At 42.7% G+C, this 24122-nt stretch overlaps 1 protein-coding gene across 1 annotated transcript in view; it reads left to right on the top strand.

Annotated features, from left to right (window-relative positions):
* The window catches only part of HGD (homogentisate 1,2-dioxygenase), a 48177-nt gene extending 24670 nt beyond the window's left edge, over positions 1-23507 (top strand). The window contains exons 5-14 of the mRNA XM_041002691.1: positions 2317-2376; positions 4978-5069; positions 6209-6243; positions 7529-7608; positions 8079-8178; positions 10295-10419; positions 13628-13732; positions 15827-15953; positions 20440-20621; positions 23149-23507. Of these exons, the coding sequence (XP_040858625.1) occupies positions 2317-2376; positions 4978-5069; positions 6209-6243; positions 7529-7608; positions 8079-8178; positions 10295-10419; positions 13628-13732; positions 15827-15953; positions 20440-20621; positions 23149-23298 (1056 nt within the window). The 3' untranslated portion in view covers positions 23299-23507. The remainder of the gene's footprint in view (positions 1-2316; positions 2377-4977; positions 5070-6208; positions 6244-7528; positions 7609-8078; positions 8179-10294; positions 10420-13627; positions 13733-15826; positions 15954-20439; positions 20622-23148) is intronic.
* Positions 23508-24122: the final 615 nt, after the last annotated feature.

The raw sequence follows: 24122 nt of genomic DNA, 5'->3' as shown, positions 1-24122 counted from the left end.
GGCCTTACACAGTCTGAATAGATTCTCTACACTCTGATGTTATCAGATCCAGCAGATAAATAAATCACCCCTCTCTCTATCATCCCTTTCACCCTAAGGAAATCATCGTTTTGTGTTAGAGAAGGTACCTCAAGGCCATGGCTTCACTCAGGATGAGGACCCTGTTGAAGGCATGGTCCCTACAACACCGTAGCTGCCTTTATTTCTACCACCAATACTTTTTCTTCATATCTTGAAGGTTTATATGGTTAAAAACTTGACCAGCAACCTATCCAACCCATCCACTTTTCTGTTTAAGTTTTTGCTACGCACAGAAGAAGAGCTTCTTTGGGGTTCCAACTTTTATTTTTGCCAAAAACCCATGTATTTCAAGTTGAAGTACATGGACTAGAATGTTGTCCCAATATAACAAATCAGGCAGTAATTCCCTTGTGACTGGAATATCTCCCTCTTTTCCTTCTCCTGTCTCTTTTTTCTTTTTTTTTTTTCTTGGCTATTTTAGGCATGCTTTCTATTCGGTATCTGGCTGATTGAGTGATTGGACAGTTGTTTGACTGAGTGTACATTTCCAACCATGATGCTTGCCTCAGCAATAAAGGAATCACAGAATCTCAGACTTGGACGTACTGCCTCTTTAATGCTAGCTGTCCACTAAAAGAGTTTTGACAAAATCCTTAAGTCCAGGTGCTACCTTCACAGTTTCTGCTTTAATTTGATCTTGGTTGCAAAGGCTTTCCAGGTGATTCTCATGGGTACACAGGATTGAGATACTTGGGATTCAGCCAAAAGGTTGCCCAGGCAACCACGGATCTGATGTTACTTAAGGCTTTTCCATTGGAACATCTATAAGGCTGAATCTTCCAAAATAAAATTTTAGATTGTCTTATCTTCCAGTCTTCCTGAATGTGCAAACTCTGCACTGCTACTAAAGAGGGGAGTGGCAGGCAGTGGTTGGTAGTAAACCAGAATCTCTCACTCAGAACGCTAGCAGTCCTTCCCTGTGGCTCCTCCTTATGCCTGGGAAATCTGGCATTTGCACCCATGTAGGAGACCCAGATTCAGCTCCCACCACCTAACTTCAGCCCTGACCTGGCCCAAGCCATTGCATACAAGATGATGGAAGTAACTCTTTCAAATAAATTAAAATAATTTGAAAATATCGATTGTACCCAAATTGAGCTTTTCCTGGAGTCTCACTCTGATTCTACTCCTCCCAGGAAAAAGCATGTTCATTGGAGTTCATTCTAAAGCATTCCCTTCTTTCTGTGGCATGACTTCAACAGTGCTTTTTCACATGCACATTTTGCATCCTTTATGGGTATTCAGAATGTGATCATCCTGCTTTAAGAAATGAAGGACATCACCTGAGTACACATCAGACAGTCAGAATGGTTCCAGCAGCCCCTTTCCCATTGACTGCTTCCCTTTCCCTTTGATTGACCTTCTGAAATACAGAATGAGCTCACGCCTCATGACCTGACCACTTGATTGGACACTATAGTCAATGGAGCCAGCCAGGTCACTCCCTGAGAAGAGCCTGGGGCTGATAGGGTTATCAGCACCAGTGTGACTGGCTCAGGCCTGCTGCCAAGTTGATTCATTAAGTGCTGGACTGACACTTTGAGCAGTGCCTGATCCCACTGATTTTTCTCTGCACTTCTTTAGATCATTTCATGATTAAAGATGGTTGTGATTCACGCTAAACCTGGGGACAAACATCAAGTAGCCTGGGGACAAACATGAGGCTTGATGAAGTAACTTAACCAGGGTCTGCATTTGCCAAATCTGATCTCAGCAGTGTGTTTTTTCTTTGTCTTCAAGAAATAATTCAAAACTCCCAGGGCTGGAAGTAGAAGCCGAACCTTCCCCTGCAGTGTTGAGAGCCCACACAGAGAGGCTGGGATGCCAGGAAAGGGAGCTGATTATAAATAGCAAGAAAGGGGACATCAGTCAAAACTCACTGATGTGCCTGAGCGAAATGTTACAAGAAACAAATAGCTTTTAACAGAGGAAACGATGATTGTGTTCCCCTTTTCTATAATTTAAAGTGATAAGGAGTAAAGGGTTTATATCCACACAGGTTTAAAGGCACATATGCAAATATGCATGCATGTATGCACAATATAAACATGTCCATAGAACCCCTATAAAGAAGTGATGATAATGCACTTTAGAGTAACAAAATCTCAATAAGTCAGGACCTCACAAGGGACTAAGCTCCCTTGGCTGCTGCACAGGAGTTGCTATGTATTTAGAAAGTCTGCATTTGCATGGTGAAATAATTTTCCTGCATGTGTCTTTTTTTTTTCTTTCCAGCTTAGATGGATGCCATTTGAGATTCCAAAAGCATCTCAGAAGAAAGTGGACTTTGTGAATGTAAGTCAGGACCCTCCCCCTTTGCCAGGGCACTCCTCTCTATCCTGCGGTGAGTGTGAGCCATCCAGCCAATTGCAGGCTGAGTGCAAGCAGAAGCAGCCAGAGCCAAACCCACCTGCCTGTGCCCTCGGAGCTGCGGGGCAGGGTGTGGGTGGGATGGGGGATGTCTTACCTACAGCACCAGATGCCCTAACGCCAAAGGACACTTGGGAGTTCCTTGAATCTCAGAAAGGCCACCAGTAATTGTAAACATCTTCCTAGCTTGAGCTCCTTTTTTGCTTTTGGCCAGAATGTCTGTTCTCCACTTAAATAAAACATTACTTTCAGGTTTTAAAATATTATTTATTTTTATCGGAAAGGCAGGTTTACACAGAAAAGGAAAGACAAAGAGAAATCTTTCATCTGCTGGTTCACTCCCCAAATGACCACAGCAGCCAGTGCTGAACTGATCCAAAGCCAGAATCCCATGGCCACTTCTGGGTCTCCCACACAGGTGCAGGGTCCCCAGGCTTTGGGTCATTCTCTACTGCTTTTCCAGGCCACAGCCAGGGAGTTGGATGGGAATATGAATTGGTGCCCACTGAGTCATCACACTGAGCCATACTTATTTTTGTTTAAAAGGCAGATTTTACACGAGAGAGAAAAAGAGACAGAGAGAGATCTTCTGTTGGTTCACTGCTTCCAAATGGCCACAATAACTGGAGCTGAGCTGATCCAAAGCTGGGAGCCAGGAGCTTCTCTCTGGTTCCCACTGGTTGCAGGGGCTTAAGGACTTGGGACATTTTCTGCTGCATTCTCAGGCCATAAGCAGAGAGCTGGATCAGAAATGGAGCAGCTAGGACATAAATAGGTGTCCCTTAGGGATATCAGCGCCACAGGGTAGATTATTAGCCTATTAAGCCACAATGCCAGCTCTTAATTTTTTTCACTTTATGGATTCTTTTGGTAGTCTGACAAAGAGTCTTTTTCATTTTTATTTTTTAAAGATTTTTTTAAAATTTTTATTGGAAAGTCAGATATACAGAGAGGAGCTGAGACAGAGAGGAAGATCTTCGGTGCACTGATTCACTCCTCAAGCAGTCACAACAGCCTGAGCTGAGCTGATCTGAAACCAGGATCCCAGAGCCTCTTCTGGGTCTCCCACATGGGTTCAGGGTCCTAAGACTTTGCGCTGTCCCCAACCGCCTTCCCAGGCTACAAGCAAGGAGCTGGGTGGGAAGTGGGGCTGCTGGGATCAAAAGTTGTGCTCATATGGAACCCTGGTACATGCAAGGCAAGAACTTTAGCTGATAGGCTGCCACACTGGGCCTCAAAGTATATTTTTAAAAGCATCAAGTAAGTCACATAAAATTATGAAGAAGTCAATTCTATTGAAAAATAATGATAAAAATATCTTTGAAACAAATTAAATTTGGTTTGCAGTCATAGAAATCCTCTGAGCTCTATGGCTATTAGAAGCATGAGAATAAATGGTATCTTGAGGTATCTGTAGCAACCATAATTTGATATAACAATATCCATGATTTCTATCATTGACAAGGTTATAGACATTTTAACATTGTTGTGATTTGTTATTTGCATTGAAAATCATTGAAAAAAATGACAAATTTGAGTCAGAAATTAGTGAAAAAGCTTATAATTTTTCTTCCATTCAAGTTCACATGTCCTTTGAAATGGATGTTGGGCTAGAATGGTGCGCGCTCGTAGTGGCAATTCCAGTTAATACAATGCTGATTGGCAAAATCGTTGGGTAATAATAAGTACATGGTGCATTAGCATAGCCATGCTGAGTAGGGGAGGCAAAGAGGTCACTAAGGAGGGAGGTCTGAAGAGCTGACAGAGGGCTCTGCCGACCAACTGTCCTCACATCTGACTTAAGGGCACAGCAGGTGCCCCTGACACAGCCCAAACTATGAATCATCTTGAAGTCTTCGGTTTTACTCAGTGCTCCAAACCCTGTGTAAACTCACTTGAATAGTCTTTAGATTTGCAATTTGATTCAAAATACAAAATGCAGAATTCACCTTCCTGGAAATGACAGGTTTTTGGAAGCATACTGCTCACTCCTTTTGAACTCTGCATCTGCAGGAGTGGGGCTGAGGGTTTTATAGAAGGCCCATGTGCGAAGGCTTTTGGAATTGTGCATCCTCCACTCACTTGGCAGGAAGAACTGCCATCGTTCAGAATGTGATTATCTGAGCGAACCGTGTTTTTATGCAGAGGACTCCCCACAGAGTAGAAGGTACTTGGGGGGCTCCAACTAGTCCCCAGTTTGCAACATTTCCCCTAAGCTTTCCAGATATTGGATATTATCCTCAGCAAGTTGATAATAAGACCTAAATTCCTAAAATGCTAATTGATGTATTGAGGCTTTATAAATTGAACTGATGGAATCATGAATTTAGGTGATGGCTGGCAATGAAGGTGAACCACAACCCATCAAACATAAGTTGGTTAATTTTAGGCTCCCCAAAAGCAGACCAGATGCCAAGGTCTCACTGACCCCAAATGGAAAGCCTTGCTTCACAGCACTAAGGAGCCCAGTGGTGTACCTTGTGGGCACCACTCACACATACTCCTTCCCCTGTGGATCTCTCTCAGGGCCTGCACACCTTGTGTGGAGCTGGAGACATCAGGTCTAACAATGGGCTTGCTATCCACATTTTCCTCTGCAACACCTCCATGGGGAACAGGTGAGTGTTTCCAGCTGGAGCAGAACATCCCCATTTCCCAAACCTATTGGCAAAGGGCATAGAGGCCAAATTGAACTCTTATAAAGTCACAGATGCACCTCCGTTGTGACTCTAATAGTGTCTTTTATTTCTCAGAGCAATGTTGATAAATATTTATTGATAGTGGTGTGAAACTGACCCTTAGGATGTAAGAAATGTCACCTGGGAGTGCAAACAGAAATGGGAGAAAGGGGTCCTGGAATTCAGGGGTAGTTTGAGGCATTTCGACCATAAGCAGGTTTGGGCTGGGATACCCTTAACCTCTAAGGTTCTCCATGGCTGTTCTTGAGCCAAATCCACACCAAATTTGGCTCACCCACTAGGGTCCCTGGTTGGTAGTCACAATGATAGACTTTAGCTTCAGCTAATAGTTTCATGTAAGTCCAAAATTCCCAAATAAAGGAGCTATGTACCAGCTTTTTTTAAAAAAAATCACTTTTTAAAATGTGTAAGTGGCATCCCTACCTCACCTGTAGCAAGCAGTCTTGCACACTACCATGAGAACCGAAGTATCACATCAAAAAACCCAACCTCACTCTTGCCAGGACAGCAACTTTGTGCAAACCACATAACTTCTCTGATCCAAAATCACAGCCCTATGACAAGGCACTGGAGACACCCTTTGGGTTCAATTTCATATCAGGTCCTCCTCTCTAATCAAGCCATACAACACCCATACTCTCCTTTCCCCTGCCACATGCTCTCCTACCTCAGATTCTTTGTGTCTGCTGTTCTTTCTGCTGTAATATTCTCCTACCCCCTGAACCCTCACCTTAGATCTCAGCTCAAATGTGTCCTTTCTCCACGCAAGCCTTTACTCCCTCTCCAACTAGGTTAAGTCCCCCGTTGCTCTTCCCTGTGTGCTTGATTTTCATTGAACCATTGCTATTTGCAATGATGGAGTTCTGCAAGTCTTTGATTGCTGGCTGACTCTCTACCAGAATCCAAGCTCCTTGGAGGGCAGAGATTGAATCCTTCCACTTAATATTTTATGTGCACCACTGATTCTGGGATACCGTCGGCAAAATAATTTATGGAAGTAATTAATTTAGCCAGACAGTGTCAAAACTGAGAATCACAAGAATTACTCTCTGTTTCAGATGCTTTTACAATTCAGATGGAGACTTCTTGATTGGTAAGTTCTAAAGATCTCAGACTGCTTCCCTGTTACTTGATCCCTAGCCCCAAGCTACGTTTCAGTCTCATGCCATTCTTTCCCTTCATTCCTCCAATCAGTCTTACTTCATGCAGTAGTCTCTAAAGTGAGATCTAGAGGTAACTGGTGGTCTAGAAGAGATTCTTCCTGTACCTCAATGTTTTGTTTCCTGATTATTCTATCTTTGCTTATCTCTTCTGAGAATTAATAATGTGGAACATCCAAGCAGCTGGAAAGAAGCAAAGAAAATTGCCAACATGGAATTTGTGGCTTAGTAGGTAAAGCCACAGCCTGTGCAGCCAGATCTTGTATGGGCATTGATTCTTATTCCAACTGCCCCACTTCCATTCCATCTTTTTGCAAAAAATGGCTCAAATGTTTGGGCCTCTGCCACCCATTTGTCTTGCTTTAGCCTGGCCAAGAATCTTTTTTAATCTAAAAAAAAGATTGGTTTCTTTGAAAGGCAGAGTTAGAGAGATTTTTCCATCTACTTGCTCACTTTATAAATGGCCTCAAAGGCCAGGCTGGGCCAGGCCAAAGCCAGAAGCCAGGAGCTTCATCCAAGTCTCCCACATGGGTGGCAGGGACCCCAGCACCTGAATCACTGTTTTTCCAGGTGTATTGGCAGGGAGTTGGTTCAGAAGTAGAGCAGCTGGAATTCAAACTGACACTCACATGCGATTTCAGTGTTGCATGGAGCAACTGTACCTTCTGTACCACGGTGTCTGCCCCATACAAATAAATCTTTGAGAGAAAAAAACAAAGATAACTACATTTTCCTTTTTCCCAAGAAAAGCTCATCTGGCATGGGACACTGCATTTAAATATAAATTCTCATAGGCCCACATAAAATCTAATGTCAACAGAAATTGTTCTGACTTTCTAATCCTACTTGGTGAGTTAGTGTCCATATTTTAGAGTCAATATTTTAATGTCGATACTAGACATGCAAATGCTGCCATCTCACAGGATCTCTCAAAAATGGTTAATTTTCCATCCTATTTCAGTCAGTTCACAAAACTCTGCATGTAAAAGCTCCTTGCTCTCTGAAAGCCAAAAAAAGGTGGACTCAGTTGCCTATCACATTCTCATAGACAGAAAAGTAGCTATTCTGAGTCATCACAAGATGCATTCTCCCCAAGAGACTCAGCAGAGCTCTTCATCTGGAAGGGAACAGCAGATGCAACCCTTCTGCCTTTTACTCTTCATGAGACACTCTGAGCTGAAGAGGGTTACTCAGCACTGCCCTGTCTGTCTTTGTCAGTCCCCCAGAAAGGAAAACTTCTCATTTACACGGAGTTCGGCAAGATGCTTGTTCAGCCCAACGAGATCTGCGTCATTCAGGTTTGTGATGTGTTTCCTCCTCTCCCACCTCCCCTTAATGTGAGAGCCATCAGATGTTTCAGCTGCTGCTGTTTCCAATTCTAAAGCATCTCTGTCGTGTCTGGGCAATGGGCAGGGGTTGGGCTCATGGAGGACACTCCATGTACACAAGGGTAAGCAGGTGCGGGTGCAAAAATCACAAGACAATACACACCATCAGTTCATGTCCTGAAATACTATCTACATTCTGAATAAGGCCCAGCTCCTATAGATGGATCTCAGAGGCAATGAAGGAAGAGTTGTTGTTTTGTTCTTTTTTGGGGGGCGAGTGGGGCAGGGCTAACTAAGGGCTATTACTGTCTCCAGATACAATGTGAGACCAGAGTAGAATCAGCTGGAGTTGCAGATGTTGGTAGGAGTCAAGGATTTCTTTCTTGAAAGCTGGAGATATGAACGGAGATATGAACTGACGTGTTTTCTTCCCATTCCAGAGAGGAATGCGCTTCAGTGTAGATGTCTTCGAGGAGACCAGGGGCTATATCCTGGAGGTCTTCGGTGTCCACTTTGAGTTACCTGACCTGGGACCCATCGGTAAATCTCCACTAAAAGACCTGAAGCTTCATTTGCAATATACAGCATAGAAACCAAAGCTAAACTATGTTCTTTAATCTCAACTTTCTCCTCTAGACAGCTTCTTTTTTAGGTCAACCATCTTCCCATAACATATTTATGTAGCAGAAAATGACCCATAGCACTTTAAGCTTATCTCAATAACAGAATAAGGACCATTGGAGATAAAGATGGCACATTATAAATTTCTGATTAACAGTGTACACTGCAAAGGATGCAGACATTTTGCTTACTGTGACCAATATCACCAGCTTCACAGATGAAATTTGCCTAATTCTTAATGAAAAGTCCAAAAGAAGTAAAGAAGAAAGGAAACAGCTTAAACAAAAGCAGACAGCTGGGAATGAGCTTTGTGAATAGGAGGGAGATGGTTCTCTAATGTTGATGAGTTGTGTGTAGATGATACAAAATATCATAAACGTGGCCAGGGCTTTAATTCTACAGAAAGGTGAAAGTAACTGAGTGACATACAATCTAAGTCTCACATTCTTATCCAATACAATCACAGAAACAACACACCTAACTGCAAAAATAGAAACAGAATGGGCAGATGTTTGGTTTTGTGGTTAAGACACTCATTAGGACATCCATGTCCCATGGAGTGCCTGGGCTTAAGTCATGCCTCTGACTACCAGTTGCATCTGTTGGCAGTTTTGGACCCCGGAGGCTGCTGTAACGACTCAAGCAGTTGGGTCCTGCTACCTACATGGAACACCTAGATTGAGTTCTGGCTTTCGACTTTAATCTTTCAGACATCGTGGGCATTTTAGTAGTAAACTGGTGGCTGGGCTCTCTCTCTCTGTCTCTCTCTCTCTTTCTCCCTCTTCTCTCTGCCTTTATAGTCAACTTCAAAGAAAAAAAAATGTCAAAGATTCCCTCACTCAATGTTATGAAGAAATAGAAAGCACAGCTCCCTTGAGGCAGATTAAATCTCTCAAAACTGAACGGAGGCCCCCTCATCCCCTTTCTCTGGTAGGTAGGAGGCAGGTGACACAGAGATAAGATGAAGGTATTAGGAGGGGTTACCCTCCAAAACATCTCTTGAGCATATAGAGTAGCTGGGAAAATTGGCCCTGGGTTTTGTCTTTGGCCGCAACTCACAGTTCTTACCTTCCCTGTCAACAGCTTTTACAGCAAAACAAGGACAGGCCAGTATGTGCCTGCTGGTCACTCCCCTGGGGATCCAAATATTCAGAGGAAAGTGGGAGGCAGCAGAGAGGCAGCTGGAGCCCTGGTGGGCCGTCTGTCTTCCTGTTCACCACCCACTCTTCTCACTTTGGTCTGGCTTCCTGCTGCTGTACAGTCAGCATAGCCTCCGGGTTGCAGGAACATGTGCCCTCTGGAAAATATATATAATTTACTAACCAGCTGGGAGCTTATTTTTTTTTAACCCCAGGAGCTGGAAATGATAAAACACTCCTCAGGTCTCTCCTTTCAGAGTTAAATTATGTTTTTGTACTTTCGCTTTTTTTTTTTCTTTCAGTCTTGGCCTTTTGATTTATTTTCATTCTCTAGAGAGAACACTCACTCCTAAACAAAGGTAAGCAGGAAACTCCTGAATCCTTTCTCCTTTGGTGGCAGTTTTTAGGATGGAGAGCAGTTTTGGACACTTGGTTTCTGAGTTTTGCCTAAGGAGCAGAGCCAAGCCTGGAACAACAAATACATACTGTTCTTATATATGTATCCTTCCTGAGACCAAGGACAGAAGATGATCTCTAGAGTCATCAGAATTTCCACCAAATCTTCCGTCTTCCTCTGTTCTAGTCTCTTCCTCTCCTCCCTTTGCATCACCTATAATGCATGTAAAATGGGTTTGTTAACTACAGTCACTCCACAACTTTAGGAGGTGAGGCTGGCGATAATAATGATGACTTCTGTGAATTTTTCCCACCAACCAAATCCCTTGGATCCTTGGGAAATGATACCAGACCAGAAATCCAGTGACTCTTTGAGCAATAATAGAAATTTACAAATTAGCTCTCACCACGAAAAAGAGTTCTACTCTATTGTAACCATGGATATCATCGCCATGTGATTTTGGAAGTGTCTGAATGAGTTTTGTGTTGTCACTTTGTAGGCGCCAATGGCTTAGCCAATCCTCGTGACTTCTTGATACCTGTTGCCTGGTATGAAGATCGCCAAGTGCCAGGTGGCTACACAGTGATTAATAAATACCAGGGCAAGCTGTTTGCTGCCAAACAGGTAAGCAAGAGGGCTGGTAGGCTGGAGAGGAATGAATAGTAATTGTCAAGCCCAGTGTTAGGCACTTCACATACCTCCTTCATTCTTCCCACACCATAAGGCACTACAAATGAGGTCCTATTTGTCTTCTCTGGAGTTAGGCCAAGTAGTGATAAATAGTTTTCCAATGTCACAATAGGCTGCAGATTTGAACCCGTGTCTCTTATTCCAAAGCTCTTTTCATACACTCACCAACAAATGAAAATCCTGGCGATATGTAGGTGTCTATAAATGGTATAGAAAACTTCTCTACTCTTGGAATCAGCACACTATGTTCTAATGAGGAAATGAGATAACAAGCAACCAACCGAGATCTATATTCTATAATTGCCACCATATTTTAAATATAGGCAATTACTAACATGAAACAAGTAGAACTCAATTAATTAGCTTGACTTAGTTTATACAATCAGCCTGGTAAACTGAAGACATACCAAAAGCACAAATAATAATAGTAAATTAATATGGTTTATAATGCCTTGCTATATATTATTACTTGTTAGACTGAATATATTGTAATAAAATAACCATATAGTAAACCAAAGATCTCTTCTATTTACCATTATTTGTTTACTGTGTCAATTTGACATATTTCTTAGATGAGGAAATTGCCAGGAAGTTTATGAAGAGTGTATATTATGAAAAAATTATACATGTATTTTAAATTTCTGCACCAAAATAAGTTTATCTTTTTAAAAAAGATTTATTTATTTTATTGGAAAGGTAGATATACAGAGAAGAAGATCTTCCATCCAATGATTCACTCCCCAAGTGACCTCAACAGCCGGTGCTGCATCAATCCAAAGCCTGGAGCCAGGAGCTTCTTTCAGGTCTCCCACACGGGTGCAGGGTCCCAAAGCTTTGGGCCATTCTCGACTGCTTTCCCAGGGCACAAGCAGGGTGCTAGATGGAAAGTGGGGCCACCAGGACTAGAACCAGCATCTGTATGGGATCCCAGTGCATTCAAGGCGAGGGCTTTAGCCACTAGGATATCGCACCAAGCCCAAATTTATCTTTTAATTTCATTTTCTGCATACATTTGGAAGCCAAGGCATGTTATTTTCCTTGAATTGCATATAGAGGACATATCAACCAGCAGAGACCAACCAGTCTAACTTAAAAGTAAGCTCTGAGTGCTCACTTTGCTAGAACAGGTGCTCAAATTGGAGTTATACAGAGATTCCATCCCTGTACAAGGGTAACGCATACCTGTATGAAGTATTCCATATTTATCATGTTATAGGTGATGCAAGTAATAGCTATTCTAAAAATTTTTTTGAAAAATTAACCATGGAGTCAGACTCATTTCACCTTCCTATGACTGCAGTCCCTAGGTTTCTCAGCATGTGGTTCAGGGATCATTTGCATTAGAAGGCCTAGGGGTGCTTGTTCAGAATGCAGTGCCTTAGATATTCCTGCAGCAAAAGTGGTTTAAAAAAAAAAAACAACTACATGCATTTTAATCATGTTCCCCAGATTAGTTGTCTATGTACTTACTAGAGAGCCACCATTCTAGAAGGAAACAGTAGCTCTCCTAGGAAGGTTTCCACTTTTCAGTGGGTCCTGTGCTTTTAATCCTTTGAGTGAGATCCATTGATCCATTCTGCCTTCTCTGCCATAGTGTGTACTGCAAGACTGACACTTAGCACCTGAGCTCTCTAACTTTGGTTCAGGTTCAACCCACAGGAAATTGGAGAGCAGCAGGGAAAATAAGCCAGAATACTTCCTTTCTAGTTTCCTCCTCGTCTGAGACTACATGTCTGGTAGCGATCTATCCCTCCATGACCACAGCTCCTGGGTGGGCAGTCCCACTGCTATGGTGGAGCCCACTGAATGACAAGCGCTGATACGCTCACCTTCTCCCAGTTCTGTGTTCACGGAGGCAGCTTGTAAATGATTGTGTAAGAATACCTAGACCCCAAGGCATCAGTAAATGTTAGAGCTCTGAGCTTTAACTTTTTTCCTGTGAGTAAGTGTTTAAATGTTTAACAGCATGTAACTGGGAAGCCCCTTCTTCATAGTTCTAGCTGTTTCTGGAGTCCTATTTTTTTAAAAAAAAAATGTCCCTCTTGGGCCAGGTGTGTTAGCATAGTGGTTAAAGTCCTCACCTTGTACTCCCAGGATCCCATATGGGCGCCAGCTCTAATCCCCGCAGCCCTGATTCCCATCCAGCTCCTTGCTTATGCACCTGGAGAAGCATCAGAGGATGGCCCAATGCTTTGGGACCCTGCACTGCGAGGGAGATCCGGAAGAAACTCCTGGCTCCTGGCTTTGGATTGGCGCAGCTCCAGCCATTGCGGCCGCTTGGGGAGTGAACCATTGGAGGAGAAGATCTTCCTCTCTGTCTCTCCTCCTCTCTGTATATCTGATTTTCCAATAAAGAAAAATAAATATATCTTTTAAAAAAAAGTGTCCCTCTCTCTTCCACATGCCTAGAAATGACGATGTATTTTCACTATTGCTAGGCTCAGGAACCTTAATATCTATGATTATCCCACTTAACCCTAATCCAACCACTGTGAATGCTTATTAAAGTCTTCAGAACAGTCGCACTTGGATTCTGTTTCCCAAATAGACCCATTGCTGCCATGGAGTCCACTTTCCTAAATAGTGGGACACTGATCCCCTCCTATCCCAGGACAGAACCAAGAAGTACCACCTTGGAGTCACTATGACATTTTGAAGCCTTGGTGCTGGGACTCCTATAGGCCTGCTCCCTGATCCTCTCCTCCCATGCCCCCACAAGTGCTGTCGCTTGGAAGTTCCTCCAGGCTGCAAAAACCCAGAGAACCCTAGCAGCAGGTACCCTCTGCACCAGGAACCAGAGCGTAGCTCAGAATATTTCAGAACTGCTAACATCCAGATTCCCACAGTTTAAAACTCTTGAAAGGAACTACTTGGAGAATGCCATGCTTCTGCATATGTGAACAGAAAGCAGCTGCAACTTACGAACTGGAAAAACAGGGTTAGTGGCTGAATGAAGATTGCCAGAGCGTGTGTGAAGCAGCTTGATAATGAGTAAGAATTACACTTTTCCCTCTGGAGGATATCATTAAATTGAGAACAAAATCAAATTAAAAAGAGAGAGTTACGCCCAGTGCATACTGTGGGATCGTAACTACACATGTATTCGGTGCTAAGATCATCTTTCCTGCTTTTTTGTGATCAGGATGTCTCCCCATTCAATGTTGTGGCCTGGCATGGGAACTATACACCCTACAAGTACAACCTGGAGAATTTCATGGTCATCAACTCAGTGGCCTTTGACCACGCAGTAAGTCTGGACCACATAGGGGCTCTGAGATGGGGCACCCCTTGGATTTGTGGGTCCACAGAGGACCTGTGTCATTCACAGACTTTATATTTCCAATGTCACACTTGAACTACAAAGAGGAGAAAAGAGGGTGTAGACAGAGAAGTCATTATCCTTTAATGAAGGATTAAATGACAATAGCTAGCAAGGGACCCAAGTTAAATATACAGCCCTCACCCACGAACACAGCTTAATTCTCTAGAGATTATTGGCCATAACTCTCACAGATGAGAAAACCTTAGTATTTTAACGGAAGCTGTTTTTTTGTTTTTTTAAAAAAAAAACTGAACCGACTGCTAATGTTAGTGATGAATTGAGAAGAGAACATTTCTAGATTCAGAGAAGCCTCCGTTCCTCTAACAAATCTCTGTGCGGCAGCCCATTCTAGTGCCTCCGCTCCTGGCTGCTCTGGGCAGTGATGAAGCAGGCAGCCCTTTACAGAAGTTACTGGTAATGCTGAGTGCCTGATTTAAACCAAAGAACTTCTGATGTATGAGCTTAGTCATATTTTTTTAGGCAATGTGGGGGGAGTAGTAGGAGGGGCAGAGATAGATCCCTGGCCTACTCTACAGCCTCCCATGACTCCAAGTTCCTGATAAAGTACTTGTTCCGAGATCCTGGGGGAAAGTTTGTTTCTCAGCCTAGTTCATAATGCATGAACTTAACCCACATGCAAGAGGGATAATTAGAGCACAAGGCAGAGAATCGGAGGCAGAAGGATTACCCTGAGCCCGTTCAGAGTTCTTGGGGCAGGGAGAAGAGGAGAGACTAAGCTAACTTTCTGAACAACAGCAACACTTAATAAAATCAAAAGGGGAGGGAAGAGCAAAATGCCAAACCCCAAACAGCATGAAAAAAGGGATCCTGAGACACTGCTGAGACTTTATTTCAGCCTCTTACTTGTACTTTAATAGTTTCACACCATTGTCCATGCCAGATGAAGCAAGGTGAACTCTCACAGCAAGAAAGATAGGTTTTGTTAAAAATTGAATTTATACAGGATCAATATTCTGTGTCCTGCTACTCTGGTTATTTAGGTTATCCGCCCATGGAGTAGGACTCACTCGGAGCTCTGAAGCGTAGTCTATAATGCTCTTAGCCATCTGGCCTCGGACTTCTTTTCCAGCACCACCTCTTGCCCCTGTCCCTTCTGTTGGTACACTTTTGGTCTCAGCCTTCTTTGCCCTTAATAAAATCACTGTGCAGTTTGGTATCTTTTCTGTTTTTCACTGATGAAATGCCTTGCCTCCAGCATACCTCCTCCTTCTCTCTCTCTCTCCTACCCTCCTCCCTTCTTCCAGTCATTCTTCAAGACCGGTTCAAAGGCCATTCCTTCTCTGATTCCTGCTTCTTGAGTCTAGAAATAGCTACCCTTCCCCTCCCCGTGTGAATGTGAACGGGGCAAAGAATAGATCAGAATCGTGTTTGAATACCAGGCCCTGGCATTGTCAATCTGAAAAAGAACATGTTAATTTCAAACAAATTAAATCTTAATCCTTCCACGGAAGCATTCAGAAGTTCTTTGTGGAAAATAAAAATAATAAATTACCCCTCAACTTATTCCCTCTTACTACCATCACCAAGACTAATGGTCTAAATTTGTGTATTTTCAACTTGAGCAACAAAGGTGAGAAAACAACAAACCAAGGCTTTCAGACTTCTACCTACATTTGCATCAACCCTGTATAATTTGAATGTCCATTTCCACATTACTGTGAGCACTCCCTTCGGCCAGGAATTCTGAGCTACACATGCCAACTGTGACCACCCTGCTTGAGGCTGGGAGGCAGGTTTTCAGATCCACTTGACAGGGCTCAGCATAGTGAAAATGTAATTCAGAATCCTTGTAACTGCTATTAATTCATTTTGCTGCAAGCACAGCAAGAGAGGAAAGTCTACTGAATGACTACTGCACTTTGACAAGCCCAGATCATTTCACTTGCCCTGTGTTGCTTGATTAGAAATTAGGCTGTCACTTGAAAACACCATCATATAGGAGTGACAGTCTGTGTCACCTCCCTTGCACGAGTTCACCCTCTTCTTGTGTATTCGCAGGATCCATCCATTTTCACAGTGCTGACTGCCAAGTCTCTCCGCCCTGGAGTGGCCATCGCTGACTTTGTCATTTTCCCACCTCGGTGGGGGGTCGCAGATAAGACCTTCAGGCCTCCTTATTACCACAGTAAGTCTCTCTTTTCAAGCCATCTTCGGAAACTCAAGAGAAGCCCAGCAGGGAGCACTATCCATTGGATATATGCCTGGGCTGATTTTTGAACACCTGTCCTGGCTTAAATCCAACATTCTGCCTCCTTAGGCCCAGTGCTGCCCACCCCCTACACTGCTCCAAACTTGAAGTTGCTTAAATGTCACCGCTTCAGCGAGGATGGCAGTGACGCACTGATCCTGTGCCTAGGTCCCAGTTGCTCTAGCTCTGAAGGGAAGTATAAAGGCTGGCAAAGGGCAAAGCAAGCTATCCCTTGATGTTTCAGTTACCTGTGTTGGAGCATGGGGAATGGCAGAGATCATGTTAGTTTGCTGTTTCTGGAAAGTTCATTAGCTATGTCTGGTGTAATAGCCTGTAAAAGGTGCCTTCTCAAATCCTTTTGGCCAAACAACACAGACTGTCGTCTACACTAGATGATGGACTCTAACCTATCCTGGAAGTAGTTTCTGCAGAGGATTGTTTCCTAAACCAAACCTAGTAAATCTACCAATTCTGTATTACTAATAGCTTATAATAATTGGCCAGCTTGTATGGCGCCATGTTATGAGTTCTTTAATTATTTTAACAGCTGTGAGAGATAGGTAGTATCACTAGCCCTTTTGCTTTGTTTTGTTTTCAGAAGATAAATCTGACATGGGGGGGATTAAATAAGACTCTCAAGCCCTCAAAGCTAATTAAGTAGTAGAGTCAGGATTTAATTGCAAGCTGTCTGAGCCAGATGAGACATTCATGACCATGAACTAATATGGCTAGCATAAAACTTAATATATAATATGCTTATAACAAATATTTATTCAATAAAATACATCACTAAGAATGAATAGCATACTTTGTGGCTGTATTTAATGCAGTTGACATTTTTAGTTGCACAATAGCAAGCTAAAGATCAAACCTAAACAAAGATCAATATGCAAGTCTACTTCCTGGAAATTACATTATTTGTACACAGAGCCCCAGAAAGACCAAGATGTATTTCATCCTGCTAATGCACACCCTGGGAGGTGATAACTCAAGTAGTTGCATTTCTGCCATGCACATGGGAGAGCTGGATGGAGTTCCTAGCTCCTGGCTGTGGCCTGGCCAGCACCAGTTGTGCCAGGCCTTTGAAGGCTTGAACCAGGGAATACAAAAGCTCTTTTTATCTGTCTCTCTCCCTGTCTCTAAAATAAAAGATAAGATAAAAATTGATTATACTGTTTTTCAGCTGGAACATTCAAGGAAACAATCTGATTTTCTAAGACTTGGATTCTTCTTTATATGTGGTTCCTCCCTACATAGGCCAGCATTCAGGATCCAGGGCTTAACAGTATAGAACCAGCACATCTAATGGAAAATGTAGGCACAGAGGTGGGCAATTAACATCCCCAGATTGAGACAGCTACTTCATGGTCAGATGCCAGCATCTCCCTCTTCACCCTCATGAAGGAGAAAAAAAACAATTGGTTACCACTGTGAAGACACCTGCTGCTTTGTAAATGCAGACACAGTGACCTGTGTCTTCTGTAGAGTATCAAGCCCATTAAAAGGCTTGAACTATTTTCTTTCCTGGAATGTAATGTGCTGAAGGGCCTGTTGTCAAAGAGAGAAAATTGCTCTGGCTTATAGCCTATACCTCATAGCCTTGTCCTGTGTAATTCACCGTTTCATTCTGTCCTAATATGGAGGTGATTCTATGCTCCTAGTGGAGTGGTCCTAACATTTTAGCAGGTGTCAGTTGCCTGGAGGACTTGTTAAAACATCGACTATTGGTGCCCACCCTTACAATTTCTGCCTCGGAACCCAAGAATTGGCATTATTAGCCCATTTCCAAGTAATGCTGATCAACTGTTCCAGAGACCACACTCTGACAATGGTAGAGGATGCAAGTATCACTTAGAAGGTCTTCTTTACAAAGTGTAATCTCAAACCCTACTGCTGGACAGAGTAGTCAGTTTTGTAGTGGAATCTTAGAATCTACATTTGAGAGATTTTGATGTTCTCTTCTTGGGAAACACAGGCCAAGGAAAGACCTGTCTCCCCATCTGGGTGAAGTTTGCTATGGAGCTACAGGCTCCTGGCCCACTCCTTAATTTTACCTCATGCATCAGACTTCCTAAAGCAAATAGCTCTGAGAAATGCCTCCTATGATTTTTTCAATGCTTCTAAAGCAAATGTGGCCTGAGGACAGATTTTGTAAAGGCATGATTGCCCTCAGACAGTTGGAGAAAAACCAAAGAGCCCCAAGTGAAAAATGAGTTCTATCACAACCATAAAAAATATGGCTTTAACAATATACACAATCTTTGCTACTTTAATGGAATTTTAAAAGAGAGGTGGGGAATTATTTCTGTAGAAACACTGCCTCCACTCATCTTAATGCACGTTAGTCAACTAGATTCAGCTTTAATCAGAAAGGCAACGTCTATCCTCCCACTATTCTTTGAAATGTAGAAAGTGATGTAGAAATGTCATCACAAAACTCATTGCTTCCTCAATTCATATTCAGATCAAAGCTGAATTCTGTCTTGCTGTCTTAAAATTAAAGCAGAAAGGTGACCCTGAGGACACATTCTACAGTGAGGGGCATGACAGAAAATCTAAGTCATGAGTAGAACTCCTTGCAAAGTGTACTGAGATTTCCATGTGCTTCTTTTCCTCTATATTTTGCTTTGTAGAGACACTAGTAGAGCTTGGTCAGCCCCTGCCTTTCCGGTAGTGGCTGTCACGTACTGGCTAACTATGTAAAGCGTTGTACCAGTTTTGTTTCCAGGGCAGAGTAAGTGGAATTGCTTACTGGATTACAGAGGTATTTAAGCACTTACTTATGCTTTGTACATTAAGAAAGGACAGATCATTGATCATCTCAATTGTTTGGCTTCTCAAGGTTGCCACTGCCCTATCTATTTATCTTATCCAGCCCTCTTACAAGAGATTACATGAACAGCTTAAAAAAGCTATTTCTTCTTCACCTCTGGATCACAGAACTTAGAATATCAAAGCATATACATGAAATGGATAGGTGGGCAGGTGGATGGAATAAAAAATGGACAGATAAATGGATAGTCAGATGTGCAGATGAAGATGGGAAGGTGTAATATTTATTTAATTCTTGTTCTAAATGTGCTTTAAGTGTAATAGAGTTTTGTTTCATGGAATAATGGGGATTTTTTTCTCTTTTTTTTTTGTCGTATTTTTTAATGACCCCAGAAAGCACAACTAGAACCAATGAATTTACATTGTAAAAAGAGACTTTTCTACTTTTCCAAGACTTAACTGTTATTTGAAAGTCACAGTTACAGTTATAGAGAGAGGAACAGAAGAAAGAGAGCTTCTATCCACTGGTTCACCCCCTAAGTGACCAGAACTGGGGCCAGGCAAAGCTCGAAGTTAGGAGCTTCTTCCAGATCTCCCACAACAGTGCAGGGGCCCAAGCACTTGGGATATCTTATATTAGCAGGGAGCTAGATTGAAAGTGGAGCAGCTAGGACTTGAACTGGGGATCAACACCTTAACCCACTATGGCACAGAGCCAGCCCCAGGAAATTTTCTGTTTAAGAAAAAACTTTCTAGCAACCAGAGCTTTTAAGTAATATGATAGGTTGTAGAGAGTTTTATCATAGAAAGCATACAGGCAGAGCCCAGGAAGTACTGTATCAGGAATGACAGGAAATTCTTCCATATTGAGTAGAAATGGGGATTCTTCCAATTTTAAGATTTAGGAGTCTATGAATGAATGTTAATAGAAATAAGAAGAAATAAATGAATTTTAGAGACATTATTAAGAGTTAGAAAGGCACTTAAATGTACTCAATCATTACATTTCTTTATTCTTGTCCTAAAAGTACAGCTATTCTATATAAATCTGATACTTTCTCAATATAAAGGAATGAAACTTAGAGCCATTTTGAAGAGAAGAAGAAAGATTATGTAACATTCAGAGACAGACTATTGGTTGTGCTTATTATAATAAATAGCACTTATGGTATGTTTTGCATACAATGATATTCTTTTACATAGGTTATTATTTGAAGATGGACTTGAAGCCCAGGGTTCTTCTCAATGCATCATCTTCCATCAACACACATACACATAAAAACACAGATACACACACACACACCATGGCATTTTCTAGGTTGTAAAGTTGAAATACAGCAATGAATGCCCCATACTAGAGTGGAGCTATTTGGAAAGGGGTTCTGATCTGAGGGAGAAAAGAAGCTTGATCGAGCACTTGTGGATTTTGACGTTGGAATACCTCTACTCCTTATTCTGATTTGCATTTGCAAGAATTCTACACTGACAAATGTTTCTTGGTTGTTCTTCTGTTGACTCATGCTCTCTATTAATGCAACATAATGTGTCAGATTATATGTCTCATATCTTCTTGGTGACACTGAAGGGATTGTGATTAATGTACTGATCCTGGCCTCAAATAAGAAAAATAATACTGCTTCCAACTTCCCAGGGAACTGCATGAGTGAATTCATGGGCCTCATCAAAGGTCACTACGAGGCAAAGCAAGGTGGATTTCTGCCAGGGGGAGGCAGCCTACACAGTGCCATGACGCCCCACGGGCCTGATGCAGACTGCTTCGAGAAGGCCAGCAAAGCCAAGCTGGCACCCGAGAGGATTGCAGATGGCACCATGGTAAGCATGCTAACTAGCAAGCTCTGAAGACCTTAGAGCAGCTCATTGCATTCCTCTGCAGCTGCACAGGAGGAACCAGAAGGGGATAGCTGTGGGTCTGTGCGTGTCTTGATACATCTAGCCCTGTGTACTGACTTCACTCCTGATGCTTTGGTGGAGGAAGAACTTTGAACTTGGAGGAAAACTTGGATTCAAATCTTAATTCTTAGTCCCTAGGGCTAAGCAACCTTGAATCAGTTGCTAAATACTCTATGCTTCATTATTCCTGTCTGTAAAATTGGATTTTCCAACCCAGCAGATGGCTGTGAGTTAAACTTTTAGACTAACGCTGTTCAGATATAAGGAACTACTGTTATCACTACGTGAGGGTCTTTCTCAGTCCTAAAGCCCCGTGCATCTGCTGTGTCTCAGAGCATTCTGCTTTGGGAAGTCGTCCTCCAGCCGCAAAGCAGCAGGGCGGCCAGGCATCCCCTTCAGCCTCTTCTCACGCGGAGAAACTTCACTACCCGCAGCGCTTGTGAGCCGCGATTCTTCAGTTGCTTTATGATTTTCCTTTATTCTTCATTGTCATGAAGCCTGTTTTGTATTCCTCCTGTGTCATACTGTAGACATAGAAGCTGAACACAATTGCAGTTGGCTGCGGCACTTTATTTTATTTTTGCATTCTTGGAGGTAGTCTTTATGAATTACAAGGAGTAATTTCATGCTAAATCGTATGCAACTTTGGCTTATAGTATTAAACAAATACCTTTCATGCTTTGTGGTTTAAAAATCTGTAGCACAGACCTGCCTGACTCCATGGCCAACTTATAAAATACCTGAGCAGTGAGAATTATCTGTCCCTCTGTCCAATATGGTTGCTTTCAGCACCAGCTTGGATCTAGCAGTGAAGCTGTTGTGGAGGAGAGGGGCACAGAATCCTTCCCACCTGCTCAACCTCAGCTGTATTCCCCTTTGAAGGACTTCTACAGAGTGTCCATAGAACCCTTGCATTTCTAGGAGGGGTGGTTTGACATTGTCAGTTAAGGTATTGCTCCCAAGGACTCCTAGAGGTTAACAGGTTACCCTGAGTTGCCACCCAGTAACCTCTGGCAATCCAAATTGGCTGTAGGTAGTCAATATGTTGAGGGGGCCATGTTCTATAATAGTGAGACACCATACAGAGCTGTTTTCAAGAGGAACTAGGCTTAGAATAATGTCTCGGGCTTAAAGAACTAGTGAGAGAGCTTTCCTATATAGAGTGAACAGGAGGATGAGGCACACTGGGTATCTTGGAGCCTGGAGGTTGGGGGAGTGCCCAATATTTTCTAGGCCTAACTTTGAGTCTTATGTAATTTAGACCAGATCCATCTACATATCTGCTTTATCCTTATTCTAATTTGCCTTCATTAACTTGATGTAATCATGTAGCACAGCTCAACTGAGATGAGGCTTTGGTACTGCAGCTAGAGTGTAAGGCTCCCCAAGGAGCCGTCAACCAGGATACGGCCATAATCCAAGCCATAATAATAGCTTTTGTATCTGAACAGTGCTTTGTAAGATGAATAGCACTTCTATGACCTACATGAGCACTTCAGTATGATCCCATCCAGTCTTGATGTCTTCCAGTCTTAAGTCTCATGTCTTCCATCTTCATTGTTTCAGATAAAAGTAAGTTAATGTTAATTGGACCTCAAACACTCATGTGGGTGCTCTGAGTTGCAGTACAACAGAATCTCTTGCTTGTTTTGTACCTGTCAATATTTTTAACAAATTTTATATGTGAGCATATCAGAATTACAGCACTTGGATTTTTGTTTTGGCTTTGTTTCTTAAAAGCCACAGTCGGTAGAGAAATCAGCATGTGGTAGAGCTGTGATGTCTAAGGTGCATGGAATGCTTGCATTTTCATTCTGCTGTAGACTGAAGCCTCCTGAACACAGTGCAGCACCCACCATTCAGACCTTCCTGGGAGGCGACTTTTCAAAGTGCTACATCCATGCCTGCCATTTCCTTCTCATTCTTCTTGTTCCTCGTTCTCCTTTTCCCAGTCCAGCTCTTGTTCAGAGTGGGGAAAGGCAGGCTCCAATCCCACCTGAGACCAGTCAGTTCCCAGCTCTGAGCCTCAGGATTTTTCTTACTATTATTATTTGTTTGTTTGTTGTTTGCTTTGCAGAAAAGAGTTTCCTGCCCTCAAGGACATGTAAATACTCCTCCTGAGAAAAGGAGCATTTCCAGGCTTCCCCGTGTCTGCCCTGGTGTGTAGCAATGTTAGCTCAAGAAGCACATGAGGCTTTAGGGCCCAATTTCATGACACAGAATGGGAGTTGAGCTTTAAGAGGTCCAGATCTATATGATATCTCACCAGTTCATAAGTGGGGATACCAGACCCAGAGCCCAAGGCTTGAGCCTGCTCTCTCACCATGCTCACACGATTCATTTTTCAAAGATTTTTGCCAGCCTGTATTTTCTCTTGCATCTAATGAAACGTGCTTTTTTAAAACCAACCTCACTTTTATTTTTTCATTCCCATCCTTATTTCCTGCAGGCATTTATGTTCGAATCATCTCTGAGTCTGGCTGTCACCAAGTGGGGACTCAAGACCTCCGGTTGTTTGGACGAAAACTACTACAAGTGCTGGGAGCCTCTCAAAAGCCGCTTTACCCCCAACTCCAGGAACCCAGCAGGATTGAATTGAGATTGGAGTGTTCTACTATAATTGAGAGTGGATGTGTGCAGTTTCCTTGAGAATCTCATGCCCTCTGGAAGTTTTAGGGGAAGGAGTTAGTTAAAATGAGAATTCACTTTTCATGGTCTAGTATTGTAGAACCTTTGCAGAAAACTTGTTTGGAAAAATTCCTTGGTTGTTAGCTAAATTACTCAATAAATACATGCAAGTGTTCTGTGAAAGCAGCAATTGATCATCATCAGGCCTTGATGAGACAGGCCTGGCAGGCCAGGTAAGCCCATGAGTTTGGGCCAAATCCAGGTCTTTACATGTCCTTAGTCTAAGGGCCTTCATTCTGGCAGCATCTACCAGACACCATAAGACCAGGCCACAAGAAGGCTAGGCTGAGTGTAAGGATCCTGAGCTGGGATGAAAACCACAGCCAAGTTCTTAGGAGACAGTGTAGGCATGGGAAATACAGGGGTTCAGCTCAATTCCAAACATTCAGCTGTCAGCCTGGGATAGTGGGGCAGAAAGGCCAACAGTTTCTCTAACCTTGATAGTCACATAGCAGCCAAGATAATGGATGTAGGACAGAAATCAAAGCCATCAAGTGGTGAGAATAATTGAGTTACAAGGGTGACCAGCTATCACAGTTTGCCTAACCCTGCCCTGAAAGATCCCTTCTGTCCTGGTCAAATTAGGGCAGTTGATTGTCTTACTGTTTTCTTCATATCAGCCGATTCAATAACCATGGGGTTGAGTCATAATTATCAGCTGACAAGAAAAACTGGGAATGAATAGTTAGAAAAAAGCAGTTTCTCTGATAGGAGAGCTCTCAGTCTGGGGAGATC

The sequence above is a fragment of the Ochotona curzoniae genome, unplaced genomic scaffold, assembly GCF_017591425.1.
Source record: "Ochotona curzoniae isolate NIBS_2020 unplaced genomic scaffold, NIBS_Ocur_1.0 scaffold_2587, whole genome shotgun sequence".
NCBI lineage: Eukaryota > Metazoa > Chordata > Mammalia > Lagomorpha > Ochotonidae > Ochotona > Ochotona curzoniae.
This window is presented reverse-complemented; position numbering and strand designations above follow the sequence as displayed.